Source organism: Athene cunicularia, assembly GCF_003259725.1.
Source record: "Athene cunicularia isolate RWA chromosome 1 unlocalized genomic scaffold, athCun1 chr1_part2, whole genome shotgun sequence".
NCBI classification, from domain to species: Eukaryota; Metazoa; Chordata; class Aves; order Strigiformes; family Strigidae; genus Athene; species Athene cunicularia.
The window spans coordinates 30,523,584-30,543,400 of NW_020799092.1; the positions used below are offsets into that span (position 1 = coordinate 30,523,584).

Consider the following 19,817-nt stretch of genomic DNA (forward strand, 5'->3'; position numbering starts at 1 on the left):
GGGCGGTCGCGCTGGACTCGCCCGGGAAAAATTAAAATGAAGTTGTGGCGGTGGAGATGTCAGGTGAAGTTGTGCTTGCACCCGCGCCCGTCCCGTCCCAGCCGTTTGCAGGAGGCGAGTTCCCGGGGTTGTGGCTCAGCCTGAGGGGCGCTTGGTTTGGCCCGGCTTTCGTAAAAAAACGGGAGGTCTCCAAGAGCCAACAGGGCTTTGGGAGAAAGCGCAGAACAAAATCTGTGCCCCGCAAGAAATACACTAAATTCTGCGGGGTTTTTATCGCTTTGTAATCGGTGCCTTTCAGTTTAGCGTCTGTGCTATATTTCCTATGTATAATTTTGTTTGAGAAATAGCATTCCCTCATAGCTTTTTGTCTTGTCTTTCAGGGAGGCAGTTGCTTTCCGGTAATAGTAGAGGAACGTGACACTGAAGGAAAACACACCAACAACATCCTTAGTAGTCGGAGCCTGATTCTTTCTTCTTAATGTTGGTTTCTTTGTCATCAGGTCTGCTAAAAAATGACAGAATATAAACTTGTTGTTGTTGGAGCTGGTGGTGTAGGCAAGAGTGCTTTGACAATACAGCTAATTCAGAATCACTTTGTGGATGAATATGACCCTACAATAGAGGTAAACAATTCCATCTTACACTTTTCGTGAAGAGAAATTATTGGTAATAACGGTAGTAGTTTGCTTTTGGACAGTTACCACAAAAACACAGAACAAGGCTTTATAATGAAAAGAGCTCAAACATAATGATCAGCGTCAGACCAGCATGGGAGAGGGAATCACTGTGCTTCTTGATATGGCTGTGGAACAACGGCTACAGTAAAAAACCAATTTTGATCAATTAAAATGTAGTGTTAATTGCCATGTTTTGTTGGACAGTGTGGATGCATGTTTCAGTGCAAAGTATTTGCCAAATTCACTTAAAAATGCTTGGCAAAGCTTCCTGGCTTTGCATGTAAGCAGTTAAATGTGGTTCCTTTTTGATATCAAGAAGGAAAATCTATACTTATGAAATGTATGCATCAAGATTTTGCAGCTCCTATCGTTAGGATCTGTTTCACACAGTGAGAAGTGTGTCCTGGAATGTTACGGTGAATGGAGCAAAAATTCTGATTATTGTTTTTAACACACCTCTGCGTGTTTCCATATCTAGAAAAAAATAAGATCGCTGTTGTAGTGGATTATGTGAAATACATGGTACAGTCCCTCAGAATCTGAAATTGCAACTTTTAAAGCTTTAATACAATATTTTGAAGGTTTTTAATGAGCAGGCAAGCTCTGCCTCTTAAATAGAAGATGCTAGTGTTGACTGAAATAGTCTGGATTGTTTTAATAACCTCAGACCGTACAAAAGGAGAAATGACACTGTAATTTATCCAAGGTTTTTATGTTCCTAGCACTGAAGCTCTGTAGCTTATGACTTCATTTATGTGTTTGTACAATGAAGCACTTCCAAGCTTACTTGAAAGAATCAAAAGGGTTTAAGTCTAGGCTTAAAATGGTGTCAGAAAATGGCAATGCAATCATTTTCAGATAGACATAAGCAAAAGGAGCCAGTGCCCTGAGATGGTAGGAAGCTGTCTTACTTGAGTGAAGTACAAGCCTGAGTTAATGTCCTCCAAAGAGAGATGTGTTGGCTTGAGTTTGAGTTTACCTTAATGTGCCTGTGTCTCTGTTGCATGGCCAAGTAACCTCATGTATGCTTGTAGAGATTCTGTGAATAGACCTGTGGAGTGTTTGACTTGCACTAGCAGAGCAGCTCTTTCAGTTACTAAGATGGGAATCTTAAAACAACAAACCAAAACACACTTGAACAGCAAACACAAAATTCATTGAGAGGAACAAGCAAAATCGGATTTTATTTTTTCCTGCACAAGGAACTTCAGAGGATGTTGGACTTTGTAATGCTTGTTTATAATCATCTGGGTTTCTCTTGGGTTAGGGGTGTGTTTATGCGTTACAAAGAGTACTGTGCAGGTTTTGTGTTATAAATTGTCATATAAACTGTGAAAATTTTGGAACACAAAAACTTAAATGCCAGTATTCTTAAGTTACTTGAGGGATTTTGCTAATCAATAAGCTGAGTATTTTTAGGAATACCGAATACATTTTAATGTAAAATAATAAGAAATAACAGTTTCTTATAGGAAGAACCTGAAATCCCAGAACTATGGCTTTTATTTTGTAGTGTGCAGGATGTCTGTAACACTGTGTTATGGTCCAGAATCAGTATGTTCTCAAAGAAAGAAACCTTTGACCTAATGGGCTTTACCGGTGTCCACAACTTGTTGCATGCAGCAGTATCGATCTTTTGCAGCTCCTGCAAGTTCTTGTCTGAGTAGTAGCTATCATTTTTGTCTTGTAAATTCTGAGACCTTGAGATTGGAGACTGTATCTTCTTACTTGCTGTAAATCACCTTGTGTGTGCTCACAGTGCTATAATCATGTAGGTAAACTTGTAGGGAAGAAATAATTCAGTTACAGTAAGAGTGGTCTGTGATTTAAAGTGGCAAACAGGTTGCAGAGAATGGGCTTGTAATTGGATTTAAATCCTTCAGTCCTTGCCTGGGCAGAATCCTGTTCTGTTGAGAAAGGTTGCTTGGTTGTGCTTCCTGGATAGATGCAGTTGTGGAGGTAGGGGCTCATCAAAGAACAATAGCTGTAGAATGCACTTTATACAGTATGAGGAAATAAAGCTGAAGTTGCTTCAACTGGTAAATAATAATAGTTAAGATGGTTCAGTAGTGTCACTGCTATTCTTTCTCACTGCTGTTTCTTTCATTGCCTTGTGGCTGTTGCCAAAATACTCATTTTCCCTTGCAGGAAATGTGTAGACAGAGAAGGGAGTTCAGTGTTTGTTACCTACAGCTGTTAACTACATAATTATTGAATAATTTTAAATCTTTCCTTTGTTTAACAAACTGAAACTCAACACTTCTAAAATTCTCATGTTGTAAAGACATGATGCAGTTGGAGAGGGAAAAATATACTAGTTACTTAATCACAGATGCATTTACATCTGTGATTGTTGTTGCTGTTATCAGTGGAATAGACAATGATTCAAGAAATCAAACTTGTTTGGAAAATGTCAAGTTTCATGGCCTGCTTGAATATTTTATTTACTTAATCCAAGCATAGCAGATGATGGGGGACAGGGGGAGGCTTTAAAATGAGTGTATGTTTGACTGGCTACTGTTATTCAAATATATTGCTTTATATATGTTTCACAATTTTGTATCTTATTTGAAGTAGATGTCCAAGCACAATTTATAGCCAAGCAATTTTAAGTGTTTTTTTTAACAGTATGTGCACTAATGCTTCGAAATCTGGCCTAATACACAGACTAGTTGGACTAGTGCCCTCTCCTGGTCGAGGCTTTTTAAATCTTTATTTGTGATCTCATGTGTGATAACATAATTTAAATTTTTAAGCTTTCTCTACCTTCAGTACATTTTAGTGCTAAATATATGTCATCTTTTAAATGTCTTAGGTAAAGAACATCTTTCCTTGTTGCCTGTCAGAGGCTTTTCAATTGGATTAGCAAAATCCCTCCACTGATTTAGGAATACTGGTATTTAAGTCTGTGTTCTTAAATGACCTATGCACCTCTGAAATTTCCACTAATGTTTAGTAATAGCTTAGTTTTAGTAGCTGTGATACTTTAAATCTCTGGTATAATGGATTTTTATAAAATAATAGTTATGTGTTTGGGTGGGATTTATTAAGCAGTGTTTTTTTAGATAAATTCCATATGTAGCTGAGACTTCATCTCACATTTTTTTTATCAGTGCTTGTGAACAGATGGAATTATTACTTCTTTAGCATAATCCATGCTAATTTTTATGGCTTTGCAAAAGGCCAGTAAGAGCCAGTTAAGTGACTAATGAAATTAAAACTTTTATAATGGAGATATGCTAAGTCTCAGTGCTGGGGGAAAATTGCAGATTCATGTTTGGAGTGTGTACTACTTTGGAACTAACTCTAGTTTGCATTTTGTTTTTACTTAATAGCTTTATACTGGATGTTTCTTCATTGCGTTAATTACTGCAAATCTTCCACTGTGCAGTAAAGCTACTCAATTTTTACCAATCACAGAATTCATAAATTAGAATGGGGTTTTTCTGTTGTTGAAGGGGAGTCTGGCCATTTGGGTTCTGCAATTGCATTTTGAAGCAGAAGTGCCCCAAGTACTACAGTGGCATAACTTTTTGTTACATCCTACATTCATGCAGGACTTTTAAGTTTTACAGTATGGTAACAAATAAACAGATTTTATCTTGAGTATGTTTACAGTGTTATTCACCATGATGAGAGTGGGGGTCCCAGTAGCCTGAGCTTTTAATGTGGTGCTTTAGTTTTCCTTCCTATAGTGACAAATGTGATTTCAGGTTTGATGTTTTGCGGGGATGGGAAGGCAAAAAAGTGAAGTGCTTATTATTTCAGTAGCTTGGAAGGCAATCATAAGCTTATATTTTTCTCTCCCACATATTTCTTTTCCTTCTGTCTCAAATCCCCTTTCTGGTTGGTGACAAAATTTTCTCTCCAGAGGTGGGCAAAACAACTACCATCTCAAAGTGTTCCTTCTTTTTTGTACCTGTGCTGTGCTTTGTGCTGGTGCATCTTTGCTGCTACTGCTAGCATGGTAGGCATGCTAAAGCCAGCAGTTCTTAAAAGTAATTCTCTTTTCTCTTAAAAATTATTTTCTTTGATGAAAATTACTTAAAGCTGTTGTTTAGAGCTCAATTGAGGGGAATTTCATTGCCTTTGAAGTGCTGAGACATAAAGGAATCATACAGGCTTTTCAAGAAACGTTTTTCATATTTTTAAACTAGCAGTAAAAGCTCTGTAAATAAGCCTAGTATGATAGAAGTTTCTCTAGTATTTCACTGTGAACTGTGATAAAAGTATCATAGGATGTGGGGATCTGCTATTGAATTGAAGTGAATTGGAATAAAGCTGTGTCCTTTGGGTGGTTTTTGGGTGTTTTTTTTCCTTGAACAATAAAATAAAAACCTTATTTTAAAACACATTGGAGCTTTTGTATGTCTCATCTGTATCAATATTTAAACATGGCTTATGTTTTTAAGTTACCTATTTCTTACTTGAACACAGATTTTGCACTTCTGTGAAATATTTCCAAAATCATGTTGGAGGTAAACTTCTAGCTTTAAGGTAAACAGTCAATATTGTTTTACCTGATACTGTTAAATGTCATCTAGGCTTCAGATAAATGTGAGATTACAGGGTTTGTTTAGTTTAAGATACTGATTCTGTAAGCAAGAGGAAAGAAGAGAGCCTTTTGTAAAACTACAAATAGATGGAAAGTGCATAGGAATAGGTGTACTGTGCCTTAAAATGGGTACAGAGGAAGGAAGGTCATACTGAATTCATCTTGAAGTTGGCTAGAATTGCAGCTTTAATTCTTTAATTTCCTTCCCCACCAGTAGTTTAGGTTCACTTCTGTATAGTGTTAAAAAGAACAAAGGCAATATTGTGTTAATCTCTAGCTAAGGAATCTGAAAGTATAAATCTGAAGCTTATCCTTTTTATTTGTTACAAGTATTGTTTATGGAGAATAATTCATGGCACTACTCGGTGACCTACTTTTAAAGCTTATTGACATGGTTTTATTTCAAATATATATATGTTGATAGAAATTATTGGGAAAGTAATGCTTATGTTCTTGTCACTAAAACTGTGTACTCGCAGAAGCATAGCACCTAAAAGAGCTGTAAATAGACATTAATATTAATATCTAGTTGCTTGGGACTTTTTAGTGCCGCTTCAGTCAGTGACCTGAAAACTTTGAATTGATAGCATTGAAATAATTTGTTCTAACATCTTTGTGCACCAACCCATCAGGGCTTCTGTAGGACTCTGGTGGTCTGTCTCAGCTAAAAAGCTTGAACTTGAAACATATCAATTCAACTTTCGTAACTTAATAACAAATATAATTATATGCACCTACTTAGGTGAAAAATCAGATTTCCTGTTTCATACACTGAAGGCTTTTTATGCTTAATTTCTTTTTCAAGTGGCATAGATTTTTGGAGTTGTCTTATTTATGTAGTCTCTCTGTTCTGTTCTGTACATTTGTGGCACAACGCTTCCATAAACATCCACAGAAGGAAGGTCAAATTTTACTTTAAGCTTACTCAATCTACCAATATTTTTTTTAAACCAAGTCAAACCTTTTAAAATCAGGATTATGAGTTTCTTCAGTTCTTCTATTAACAGAGACAAAGGGGAGGTGCGTTTAATCTGGATCCAATTTGTACTTTCTATCCTTTTGTGCAAAAGTAAGAAATAAGAACACTGCTCTTTTTCTGTGTGTGTTCACACATATACTATTACTGAAGATTCAGAATAAGAGTACATCCTTTCAGTGCTCTTACTACTTCTGGATTACTGTATACATATAAATATGGGACAATATTTTCCTACTGTCATTTGTCCATCTGTAAAGTTGGATTTTGAGTCTTAAGTGTTTTTTAGTCATGCTGGATTACTAGTGAACAACTTTAATATATCCTGAGTTGTAGGTACTTGAAATCTTGTTTGTGTTTAACCAAGGTTTATGTTTTTTCTCTTCTAGGATTCCTACAGGAAGCAAGTAGTAATTGATGGAGAAACCTGTCTCTTGGATATTCTTGATACAGCAGGTCAAGAGGAATACAGTGCAATGAGGGACCAGTATATGAGAACAGGGGAAGGCTTTCTATGTGTATTTGCTATAAACAACACAAAATCTTTTGAAGATATTCACCATTATAGGTGTGTATATTGAAAGATAATTGACTAACTCTTGTATTGGGTGGATAGGATGCTTGTTCTTCCATTAGGTAATAGAATGATCTCTTATGAAATAGCATCTAAGGGGAGGTTTGCAAATTATCAATACTGCAACTTATTTGTGCATTTGTAGGTCTGGGATTTTGGGTAATTGGAAAATCTGTTGCTTCATTTGCAAGTTAGGCAAAGTATGTGACAGCTCTTCTGGTATAAACTAATGTGACTTAGTATTTCTGCCTATTTATAGTGAAGACTTATCTAAAGGCAAACTGCCCATTCCATAGATAAAATTGTGTGCTAAGATGGAAGAACTTATGCAACTGAAATTGTACAGACAGTAATGTCGATTGTTAGCTTTTTGTTCTTGGAGTGAAGGAGAAATACCTGTGGAATGTTACTAGAAGAATAACATGTGAGTCCTGATGCCTGTGAAGGGCAGATGCACAAAATCAGAGCTCCAGGAGGAATGCTAAAAAACAACTTCTTATTAATTTCTTCATAGTTTCTCTCTTTTTTTTTTATTTTTTAAATAATTTGTTAAAAATGTCAACTCGTATTTTCTGTCAGGTACACAGATATAGATAGTATATAGAAATAGAAGCAACCTTTAGTGATTACCATACCAGATAATTTATAACTTAGTAGTAGCTTACTATTATATACTGAACTGTCCTTGGGTATTCTGTTAGAAGGCAATGCAAATGCCACTTAAGATCACTGAGTTTAGCAGCGTTGGTTTAAGATTAGTCCCAAACACACAATGTTAAGTGATTCATAGTTAGACATTTATAATGCTGTCAGATCTGTGTTGCTGTAGGGTGGAGAAGTGTTTTGCTATCCATATTACCCACAAACCCAACACCTACTCATAAACTGAAGTTGCACATTTTTGTTAACGAAGAGAAGTTACAGTTCCTCATTTAAGGTGGGATACCGTGACAGTTCAAGGTAATCAAAGTCTGCATACATAACTGCCCTGATTGTATAGTTTCATTTTCTCCTGTATGCCAGCAAGGGGGCTTGTTTGATTGTGTAGTGTAGTGATGTGAGTAGCTAAACAGGTCGATGCCTGCCTGCAGAAGTAGTTTACTGCTGGTTTATATCCATGGGGCAGCTATGGGATCAGGGGACTCCTGTTGTGAGAGGCAAAATTGCTGCTTGTTAATCCAGGGAGAGATCAGTATTGAGAATGTGGGCACTTTCTTTCAAGACTGTTTCTTTTTTATGTATTTAAATTGAGCTAGCTAGCAGTGTTTGTATATATTTCATTAGATATAAAATCTTCTAATGGAATGTATTAGTACTGGTGACTTTTTTAAAAAAACAAAAACCAAAAAACTGTTAAGAGTTAGCACAACAGGGATGGCAAAAAAAAACCAACCAAAACCATATCTATTGCTCTTAGAAAACACAAACTTCTCTGTTATCTAACCAGATTCTTATAAATTGATTTCCTTTTGGTTGTAGAGGAAGAAGGGAAAAAGGTAAGATAGATGTTAACGTAAGTGGAAGAAGGAGTATAGAGGTTTTTATGTGGAATTTTTGATTTTTAAAGAGAGTTGCAGATTTGCATAAGAAAGCCTTCCCAGTTTATTTTAAAGAACGTTGCAAGTTGAATGTTGGAGTTTCTAATGCACATTTACACACCTGTGGATGACCTTGCGGACTGAAGCTGAAGGCTTATAAATAACTGACAACAGGGACTATATTAATAAAGGAATATACTGCTAGATTATTTGGGAAGACAAAAGTAATGAAATTAATGATTGTTTGAGATTCTTGACAAGTACATCTAACTAGTATTACAGGATGCTTTCTAACAAGTGTTTGAAAGGACTCATCAGATTTCTCTTTCTAGACAACCAAACCAGTGGTCTTCAAACTTCAAAAACTCCTGTCTAAATGCAGAGTGTGTAGTTGTTGTCTTTAAAAAAAACACAAAAAATAAACCAAAATTGAGACAATGGACGAGTGCTTTTGACAGTGTTTTATCTTAGCAAATTAATTGAATGTTATGAGTGCTGAGTATGAGGGATAGGTAGTAAGTTTTATATCAAAGCTTCTTAGACTTGTTCTGGCATTAGCTGTTAAAACAAAAAAAACACTTAAAAAAAAAAGTGTAATGACATCAAAATCTATAGTAGTTTGCAAAACATCCACTTTTTTTTTAACTAAGATAATGGTGACAGGATTGGTCAGTTTTGGGGTGTTTGGGTGGCTTCTAGTAATGTAGGTGCAGTAAACTAACATAAAGAATGATGTTGGAATCTGTTATTTTTTTTCATTGTTTTAAAATCTACCATATAAACTATTAATTCTTATTAAATATGCTCTGCCTTTTTCTTTTTAGGGAACAAATAAAGAGAGTTAAAGACTCCGAAGATGTCCCAATGGTGCTAGTAGGAAACAAATGTGATTTGCCTTCCAGAACAGTAGATACGAAACAAGCTCAGGATTTAGCAAGAAGTTATGGAATTCCTTTCATTGAAACATCAGCAAAGACAAGACAGGTAAAGCTCAAAACTTACCAGATACAAGTGCAGAACTCTCATCAGAATTATAATGTTAATTATTCAAGGCATTGACAATTGCTTGTTTGTATCAATAGATAGATTTCTCCAGAATAGAAATTCTTGTGGTGTCTCTTCTTTCTGTCAACTCACTGGCAGCTGGTAATTGTTTATTAATGAGTGATTTGCTTCAGTTGCACAACTCAAGGAATGAGACCTGACCTGCTATTGCTCTGCACTGTCAGATGGTTGCAGCATTCTTAACTTTGTGATAAGTTTTAATAACATAAAAAGCACTTCTACTTAGATGTGAGATGTTTTTTCCTCAGCAAGAGTATTAAGTAGACAAACAGCTAATTAATTTATTCTGGTTTGTCTTTTCATTAATAACAAAAGGAATTTTTTTGAGGCATTGATTCGGTGTTAGTGGCACATGCTTGATATACTGGTTTAGAGCTAAGCAATTGACTATAATCTTTTTTTGGAATTACTGGATTAATTACTTGTGTAAACTGATAGTCTAAGACTAGAGCTCACTGTTGGTTTATTGTACCCCACAGGTATAGGTAAAAGAGGCAGCCATTAGGGTCCTGTCAGTGCTTCTCTCCAGGTTTGCTAGGACAAAGGTGTACATAGTTGTACATCTGTGCATTTAGGAGAAGATAAGATAGACAGATGTAGAGGAAACTAGTTTTGTACTTCTGGAAGAAAGCATTCTTTTTACAAAATGCCCATTTGTGGTTTTTCTCGTAAGAGTTAAAACTTACTATGAGTAGAGATTGGCTCAGTCCTGAGTGGCTGAACTTGTACTCCCTACGTAATCGGAACTATCATGTGCAGATTATGAATCAGGAATTAGGTGTAGCAGAAGGAGGCAAATAAGAGCAAAACACTGCAATTTCAGTAACTGCTAAATATAGTCAGCTGCATCACTTGTCAGAATTTTCTCACAGGCAATATGGAAGTTACTTTTGGATATAAGAAATTAAAATTTTATTAGTGTGAATTTGCTGCACCCTCCCAAATTTCTGACAAGTTGAAACCTAGACAAATTAGTAAAACTTTACAGAAGAATCAAAGGAATGCTAACTTTTGACAATAAAGTCTCTATTAGGTGGGATTAAAAAATCAGAGCTACACGGCTTTAATGGATGAGAATAAATTAGGACACAAGAGTGTTCTGAAGAGTGTGGCATATAAGTGGACTTAATTATTAATTACAGTGTTCTTGTTTGGAAGGTCCTGTATTAGTGGCTGTCACTGAGATGTTAGAATAAAAAAGGAAGAACTCTGAAATTATGTTTGAGGCTTGAAATAGTGAAGTTCTGTACTAACATCTAGATGTTACTTTGTTCAGCCTGTTTATAAAATAGTGTCAGGCTTTGAAGAAATACTCCTTTTGCATAGCCACTTTTTAATAAAAGTTTGTTGATATAATAGTGGATTTTCAAAGATTTCTTTTTCCCATCCCACCTGTAGTTTACTCCTCCTAGCAGCCCTGCCATGCCTAGCCAGTACAAAATAACATGCTCAAAAACCACCACTCCAGTTTTACAATCTTTGTTTACAATAAGTAATATCTGCTTTTTTATCTTTTAGACTTTTAAGAGGTCTGCTGGAGGTTTGTACTTGTTTCAGAGGACAATGGATCAGTCATATGAACTGTCATTCTGTAATTTAGCTGCTTTTATCTGTGACTTTATATTTCTGGAGGTGCCAACTGAAATGTTACAGAAGGGATCTGACTGGCTTTTGTTTATCAAAGCTGAGCTTTACACCCTCTACAGATAAGGAGTCCCTAAAGGTGTCTTGTGGATTTTAAAATAAAGATACCCAATAGGCTGTTTTGAGAATGTTGGCTTTTTAAAAAATTGGAACCCCAAGGTATGACTGCTGATTGTTTAGCAGTGCTGGTCATAATATGTTGTGTTATGAAACTCCTTCATAAGATGATGTGTTAACAAAATATTTTTGAGAAGACAAAAAGGAATTAGAGGAAGAACCTGATGTTTAATTAAAGCGAGATCATCTAAATATTTGTGTGTGTGTGTGTGTGTGTGTGTGTGTGTGTGTATATATATATATATATATATGTATATATATATGCATACATATGCATACATATGCATTGACATGATATTTCAGTCACACTGTCATATATGTATATATACCTTCTTCCAAAGTAACTTTTTTAATTAGGGGATTCAAACCATTTTGAGAGCTGCATGTGGTCTATGAACTAGATTTTTATTGGGCAGAATTCAGTCCATGGCTATAAACAGACAAATAAATCTGGTCCTCTCTGGTTACATGCAGAACTTCCAAGTATGAACAGATGTATTTAGTGGTCTGGTAATTCTGGAGTCTGTAGAAAGTCTGACATGAATATTTAGCAGTAGGAACCTTCTTTTCCTTTTTTGTACACACCTCCTACCACACTGAAATGCCAGAAATAATGCCCTGACATGTTGCTTCAGCCCTTGCCTGTGCCCCACTTCTGCTGGAACTCAAGAGAATCCAAAAGGCTTCTGGGGAAGTAAACAGGGGAGATGGAAATGGAAAGGAGTTGTCCATGTAGTCTGTTTTGACTGCCAAGACACTTAAAAATTATGATATTATATGCTTGTGCAGAATGATAGTTCAGTTCCAACTAAGTCAGTTTTTAAGATTTTCAAAAATTCATAGACAAGGTCAAAAATAGGAGAAGAAAAACACTGAAATGAAGAAATAAGTTGTTCTAAAAGTTAGTGTGTTTTTATTTTTATTTGGTTGTGACTGGCAATAAAGATGTAAACTGTAACTTACTGCAAAAAAACCGTTACTATAAGCCAGATCCCTGTGAATTTTCATACAAATCATTGAGTTCACCAGTGAAACGTTCACTTAGTGGACCCTGCGACTTGGGTATAAAGCCACAGATTACTAATTTTTTAAAATTAGACCACTGAAATGGAAATAATGTAATTTATGAAAAAAAGCCATAGTCCTATTTCTAAACATAAATGTCAATACTGGTGGTTTTGTAAGGCATGTTGAATCACTTACACTCATCCTTTTACTATTCTTATGCAGAAGGGTATGAACTTATGTTTTTGATAACTTTCTTTGCTTTTCTCTGTTTGAGGCAGGCATTAAACTCAAGTTCTTCCCTGTCCACATGAGCATATTGCTTCCAATATTTATCAGTGAGAGATGAGAGGCAAACCGGGTTTATCCCCATCAGGGCTGTGTCACTGGGCTTTCATTTGCCTGTCAGTTACACAAGAAAAACCTCTAAGGGGGTACCCCAAATCTGGTTTGATTGTAGGTTTTTGTCTTCCTTGGAACATTTTAACTGTCCTGCTAGTATTTAATTCAAAGGAAAAGTATATATATGGGCATTATTGTAAGCATAGTAAAGGATTCCCCAAAGCATTAGGTCTCGTTGCTGAGAATATATACTTAAACACAATTTTGAAGTGTCAGTGAAGAAGTTGACCTAAATCACAAGGATGCTGGTAAAAAAGCATTATAGTTATTTCAGCTGTCTCATGAACAATAGGTTAGGCTCCAAACTTGTGACAAAAGTAAGTTGAGAACGTGTGCCTGGTCTGATGACGTAATCAGTGCAGTATTTACAGAATTTCATTCCTACATTTCAGTTAAGATTCACGAATAACTATAATAACTTAGTTTGCTTGGACAAACTTGCCAGCTCTAGGGATTTGTCATAACTGTTCAATAATATTGTATGTTTTACTCCAAGCCATTTTTAATGTAGTTCATGTGTACAGGTTCTGTTTTATAACTTTATTTTCAATTAGTTATAACTTTGTCAGACTTCAGTGTGGGTTGAGTTTTTTTGAGTTTTTTCATGTCACTTGTTTGTTCTAAGGTAAAACTTTTCCAAAAAAGCTTAGTCCTTGTCAAGAACAGGGCCTAAAAGAAAAAGTCTGGATAATGTTGAAACAAATGCTGGCATCCAGCTTGTGTGCTGAATGACTCCAGGATCCTGAGGAAACAGGTTTGTTATTTACCCAACGTAAAGATTAAACAGGTGCAGCAAAAAAAGGATATATGTGCACAATAGGTGAAATTCAGGTAGAACAGACAGCTGTAATTCTGGCACTTCTTAACTTTGGAGTGATTAGCTTTGTAACTTTATAATTTTGTCCAGTATTTAATATTAATTTACTATGTCTGGTATTTAATCATCATAAGATAACATTGGCTAGGCTGACTTGACCACTGTGAAGTTTTATGTTGGGAGTGCTTTTATGCAAGTGAATAGCGTTCTTTTTGCTTGTGTCTTCATGAACAATTTTATTTGTCTAACAATTGGTTTTAGGAGACCAACTCAGATAAAGTGTATAAAGGTGGGCATAGAACAAGTTTGAAGTGTCAAGGCTAACTTTCATTCATTTCCTTTAAGCACTATTTACAGAGGTGGAACATACAAAGATTCCTGTTTGTACTTTGGTCTGTATTTGAAATAGACTTTCTTTGCACATAGCCAAACATTAAATTTAAAATATGGCTGTCTTCTAGGAGTCAAAAGCATCTTGAAAACTTTGCCTCAAGGTCATGAGTTCTTTGGGCTGTTTAGATTTTGAAGCTTTTAATATCTGGCAAAGGATATCTTTGCTTCCAGTTCTGACAGCTAAAAGGACTGGTTAATCATATTTGAAACACACGGTCCATGCTTATTTAAGGAAAAAAAACACTGAAGAATCTTAAAAGAAATTGGTATTAAAATGACTTCTTAAAGTTTATAAGACTGGCACCTGGCTCTTTAAAATGTCACCTTGTACTATTGAAATTAGCTAATGTATCTCTACAGATTTTATTTCGGAATAATTTTTCAACAGGATTTGTAAGACTGTTCTTGGTGGTGGCATTAGTAGCAGTTTCTTTTCTTGCTCTGTGTCTCTACCTCTCTCTGCATTCCTAAAGCAAATTACAGCTCGTATTGGTGATGGGAAAGTTGGCAATAAGTGTTGACTGAAGAATTGATATCTGATTATTCATATGAAAGCTCCATAATCAAATTATGTATTTCTACTGCAAAACAGAGTTGCACAAATGTTGATTCTTGCACAGTCTGTGCTTTGGCACATAGCAGCTGATCAGAGTTTACTGTTTCCTCTTCAGGAGTGAACTTACAGAAAAATGTGAAAGTATGAGCTTTACTTGGGGTTTTTTTCCTGTTTTTTTTTAATGGCTTACTTTACATTTTGAAAACTCAGATCTGGAACGTAAGACTTGTCACCTCATCAATACTACATTATAACAGGGCATATTGTATATAGCAGAGAAATACAAGCCAATAAATAAATCTAATCCTTAAATTCAAGTGGCTGTAGATCAGCAGAACCCTCAGATAAGTAGCAGCGTGTTAAGAATGAGTCATATGTGATAACTTACAGCACAATTCATGCAAAATTCATGTAGCTCTGTATCAGCCTTGGAATACTTGAAGAGCTCTCCTCAACCAGAGTAAGATCTGAGCAGCAGCACTTCACAGGCTGTATGCACTTCAGTGGTTATTACAGGACCCTGGCAGTTGCCTGGGTCTGGCCCAAGGAGAACAGATGAGGTATGTCTGAAAGTTCGTGTAAAACAATCATAATAATGAACTTGTTGCTTTTTCTTCATCTGAGAGTAACTTCTGTAATTACAAATAGTAATTACTTTTGAAAGTTACTCTGAAATATACTTAAGGTGCTGCTTAAAAGCTTTGCCATGACTCATATACCCCATTTCCTAAGTCTAACAGCATAGTACTTGCTCTGTAAAGTAAGTAGCTTGAGAGACCATATTACTAAATTTGGGGTATTCTTGGAAGATTTTATTTCTTTTTAACCTCTTAAGAAATTACCTGTTTAGACTTTTTGTGTACTTTGTTAGTTTGTTCCCCAAATTTTTGCAAAGGAATTACACCTTCTTGCATAAATAACAGAACATACATGAGCTTACAGTAACAGGTTCTCACTTTGGCTGTGTGTGAAAATAGGTGGTTAACTGTATTTCATTTCACACACAATCTAATGAGGTTTTGTGCCTGCTAAATGTATCCACGCCCACAAAAATGTGTGAAAAGATTCAGTAACACTAGTGGTGTTATTTTCAGCATGGTGTGCAGTGGAAGAAAATCATACTTTTTGTCCGAGTGTTACCTTGTTCAGGAAAAAAAAGGGCTTTAAGTATAGATATTCAAAATAATTGTTAATCACTGGTGTGTCTCTTGCTTGCATTAAGTATTTATCAAGCAGCAAATGTGCAAGCCCAGCATTTTAAATATATAAAGGGAGATCCACGTATCTCTAAGTAAAGCTCATAATTTCAGTGGTTTTGCTGTGGTGTTTTTCCCCTGCCGTGGGTGCCATGTCACGATTGCTAATGAAGCGGTTTTTAAGGAGTTGTGTTTTACAATGCAGAGAGTGGAGGATGCTTTTTATACATTGGTGCGAGAGATTCGACAGTACAGAGTGAAAAAAATCAGCAAAGAAGAAAAGACTCCAGGGTGCGTGAAAATTAAAAAATGCCTTGTAATGTAACAGGGTAAGTTTTACAAATCACTTGACAAATAAAAATGATTGACAGCATCTTGCTAATCAGACATTTTAATCAGTGACATAATTTACGATATAAAGCCAATCAGAATTCAGTATAGTAGTCCTGAATAATATTCTTAGCAAACACCCAAGTACTATGGATTTGCTTTTTAATGGGTTTTTGATAAATAGATTAACCAGAAGTGTTTACTGCATATTGAGTTCTCCATTTGTGAAACGGAGACCTAGTTGTGAGTGCGAAGAAGTTGAGGAAAAAACTTTATTACAGATAGATTGCGGATACTGTTGAAGTGAATATTAATTGGATCTTCAGGTTGATGAACTGAGGGGAGAGGATCATCATATTTATAGCCCTTCTTAGGACGTTCTTAATCCAGCAAAGCAGCATTTGGTTAGCAGCTGGCATACAGGATTTCTTAATTCACAGGCCTTTCCTTATGCTATGTCATTTTCCCCTTGTTTTCCCCCAGTTTAAAAAAATACTCTAAAACATTTTCAGAAATACATTAGTTTGGGGCTTTTTTTGTCAACCGTAATGCCATGGGTGATCCAGGTTTGGAAAAATGCTAAGGTTTGACTTTTTGGAGAGCTTTTACATGTGGTGGAGGGAGAAGCAACAGTGAAGTAAAACTGGAAGGGGGTGTGAAACAAGAACAAAAAAAAAAAAGCACCAAAAACCCAATACCCAAATTCTCACAAAATATTTTTTATCTATATATTCCACTGTAAGAAAAGGAAGAGGAGAGGGAAGAAAAAAGTGATAAGGAAGCAGTGTGAGTAAATCACTTCCAGTGATTTTTGACCATCAGAATAGCTCCTTGCATATATTACTATCCCATTAATTCTTTACTTCTTATTGTACCAGTGTAGAGATGGGGTTGTTACTCCTCATATACTTGTCCAGCAGGAGGATGATGTGGAATTTCCCATTGTGTAAAAGAAGAACTATTGTCTTTTCAGGGTGTTTTTTCACACTTGAGAACATCTGCCTCTCTGCAAGTGGAATTTAACTTGTATCCTGAAGAGACTGTCACAACTGTAGGAATATTCCCTTCAGTAAGGGAGTTTTAGTGGGCTGTTTGGAAATTAATTGCCGATTTCAACCTGTATGTTTGAAGTGGCATATCTCAGCTCAGAATAAAATTTATTAATGGAAATAAAATCCATTAGAATCAACACATTTTTGCCAGTGAGAAACACTTATATTCTCGTTGCATAAAATTCTGGACTTCTGGAGGCAATGAAGTTATCAAAGGCAGTTTCGGCCTCCCCTTGGTTTCTGAAGCTTCTCCCACATAGGAAGCTGTCAAGATGCTTGAAGAAGAGTTAGTCAGTGGGCGAGAGGTCTGGTGAGTATGGTGGATGAGGCAGAGTTTCATAGCCCAGCTCGTTCAACCGTTGCAGCGTCGAAAGTGCAATGTGTGGCCGCACGTTATCGTGGAGGATTGTACCCTTTCTGTTGACCAGTGCTGGGCGCAGCTGTTGAAGTTTCTAGTGCATTTCATTGATTTACTGGATGTACTTCTCTGCCATGATCGTTTCACCCCCATTCAGGAAGCTGTGATGGATTAAACCAGAGCAAACCACCAGTCAGCATGCCCTTCTTTTGGTGCAGATTGGGCTTTGGGAAGTGCTGCGGAGCTTCATTGCGGTCCAACCGCTGAGCCGATCATCACCGGTTATCGTAGAGCATCCATTCCTCGTCGCACATCACAATACAGTCAAGAAATGGGTCGTTTTGGTTGTGAAAAGAAGCGATGATGACACTTCAAAACAGCAGTTTCTGTGATTCTCATTCAGTTCATGCGGCACCCATTTGTCGAGCTTCTTCAACTTTCCAATCTTCTTCAGATGCTCAGAAAGAGTTGATATGCTTACCCCGAGTTCTTTTGCAAGTTCTTGAACAGTTGTGCATGTATCTGTTTCCACCAGAGCCTTCAATTCATCGTCGTCAGTAGCAGAAGGACGTCCATGACCACCTTGATCTTCAAGGTCGAAATCGCCACGTCGAAATTTTTGGAACCAAAGTCGCACTGTCCATTCGTTAACACTTCCCTGGCCATATACCTCATTGATGTTTTGAGCAGCTTGCGCTGCATTACGTCCAAGTTTGAACTCGTAGAAGTAGATCTGTCAAAATTGTTGTTTTGACATCTGAGCTTCAAACCTCCAAAATTTGTGAAAAACGCAGTTTATATTATAATTTAGTTATACAGTGTGAAAGTTCATAACATGAGCTTTTCAAAAATATGTAACAGTCGAGAAGGTACTATTCCTGAAACATATACAATGAAAATCACATTACAAAATGGAAATTAATTTCCAAACAGCCTAATATTTCTCTTTCTGGGGCAGGGAGTAGAAATTGTGTTTCATATCATCTAGATCTGCTCAGGTGTATTATATTCTCAGTCATGAATGACTGCTCTGAGATAATTCTTTAGATGTTTCCTTAGAAAAGGTACACTTTGTTCGTATCAAAGGTTTCATTTGCAGGGAAGTGGAGGATTCAGTTAAGAAGCTCCCCAGTCTTGTGTCCAAGTATCAGTAAAATTGATGCCATTAAAATACCTTGTGTTACTCTTTCCTAGTATCAAAAAACAACTAACAGAAGCTTGGCAAGATTACTTTTGGTGAGAGCAATATGAATTAAAATGTTTGAGTCTACTTCCTGAAACCTTCTGAAAACCCACTTTACTGTTTCTTGCTCTTACTAATGTATCCATGTATCAAAATAGAATTTCTTTTTGTATATTGGGATTTTAAAGATCCTGAATTCTGTCTGCTTTTCCTTTCTGTGGACTTCTTTGGGAGAAGGACAACAGGATGGTGGGAATTGTGGTTTTCATTATTTTGCATCTTTTGAGATTTTAAGGTTCTTTTTGATAGTTCAATGAACATATGCTTGCTTTCTACCAGCTGCCTATATCCAAGAGCAGTATGTTTTTGGGTACTTGTCTGTGTTGTTTGTTGGTTTTGGTTTGTTTTTTTTTCACAGATGGGGGAAATCTCTTTTGTGAAGAATGGATATTGGGTTTTTGGATTTGTTTTGTTTTTTCCCCATACCCTATTTAGAAATAGAGTTGGATATAAGACTCGAACTTCAAGAGTCTGCTCAGGGGAGGAAACATTTGTTTTTATACTCAAGTGAATTCTATACAGTATTGGTAGTCATTTCAGCAGTGTATTTCAGAGGTTAAGCTGGAGAAGGTATATTCCAAAATTATTTATAGCTGTAGTTCAATAGTAATTCTAATGGAATAAGGAATCTGACATTTAAAACAGTCTGGCTTGTATTGTTTTCCATTCAGTAAGATGATGGGTATTATTTTAGTCTGATGCATAGTAGATAGCTGAGGAAAACAGCACTAATGATGTGAGTCTTTCAGCTGGGATTTTAGACTTGAAAAATATTCATTGTTACACAGTTTGCAATGATAGTATTTATTTTCATTTTTTTGTCTGTGGATAATCAAATTTGATGGTTGTTGAAAATGTGGGAAAAGCAAAACAGAAAAAAAACTGCATAACACACATTTTCTTATCACATGGTGCCCAGAACAAACACAGGATGGGATGGAGATCCAGTGATTTGTGTTGCCATGGCACCAAGGAAGAATGTGAAACGAGGTGGAGGCCATATGGTCCCATTCTTCCACTTTTTTCTCAAGGAACATTTGACACGACCATGCAGATTTATCTCCTGCTCTTCCCGTTCTCTTAAGGACTGTTTTGCAGCACTCTGCAGACCTTATCTCTCTCTCTTCCTTTTTCCCATAAAACCAATGCACACCTTGCACCAAGGAATGTGCTGTGTTGTTACTCAAGAAACAATGGTTTGACCACAGTCCTGCCCATTCACATGTACATTCTTAGAGTATCTTCCCTCGGGCAGTATTTATCTGATACCAAATCTGAGGGATGGATCGAGGGGTTTGTGCTCCTTGCTGCCCCCCCCC

General features: G+C 36.4%; 1 protein-coding gene across 3 annotated transcripts in view; it reads left to right on the top strand.

The window, feature by feature from the left end:
* Positions 1-358: 358 nt before the first annotated feature.
* Positions 359-19,817, top strand: part of KRAS (KRAS proto-oncogene, GTPase) — a 26,167-nt gene continuing 6,708 nt past the window's right edge. Inside the window, exons 1-4 of one of the 3 annotated variants that reach the window (XM_026867909.1) lie at positions 359-398; positions 501-623; positions 6,598-6,776; positions 9,145-9,304. In XM_026867909.1, the coding sequence (XP_026723710.1) occupies positions 513-623; positions 6,598-6,776; positions 9,145-9,304 (450 nt within the window). In that variant the 5' untranslated portion in view covers positions 359-398; positions 501-512. Of the gene's footprint in view, positions 624-6,597; positions 6,777-9,144; positions 9,305-15,720; positions 15,915-19,817 lie in introns of those variants that run through there. The other 2 variants (XM_026867910.1, XM_026867908.1) reach the window with 2 other exon arrangements.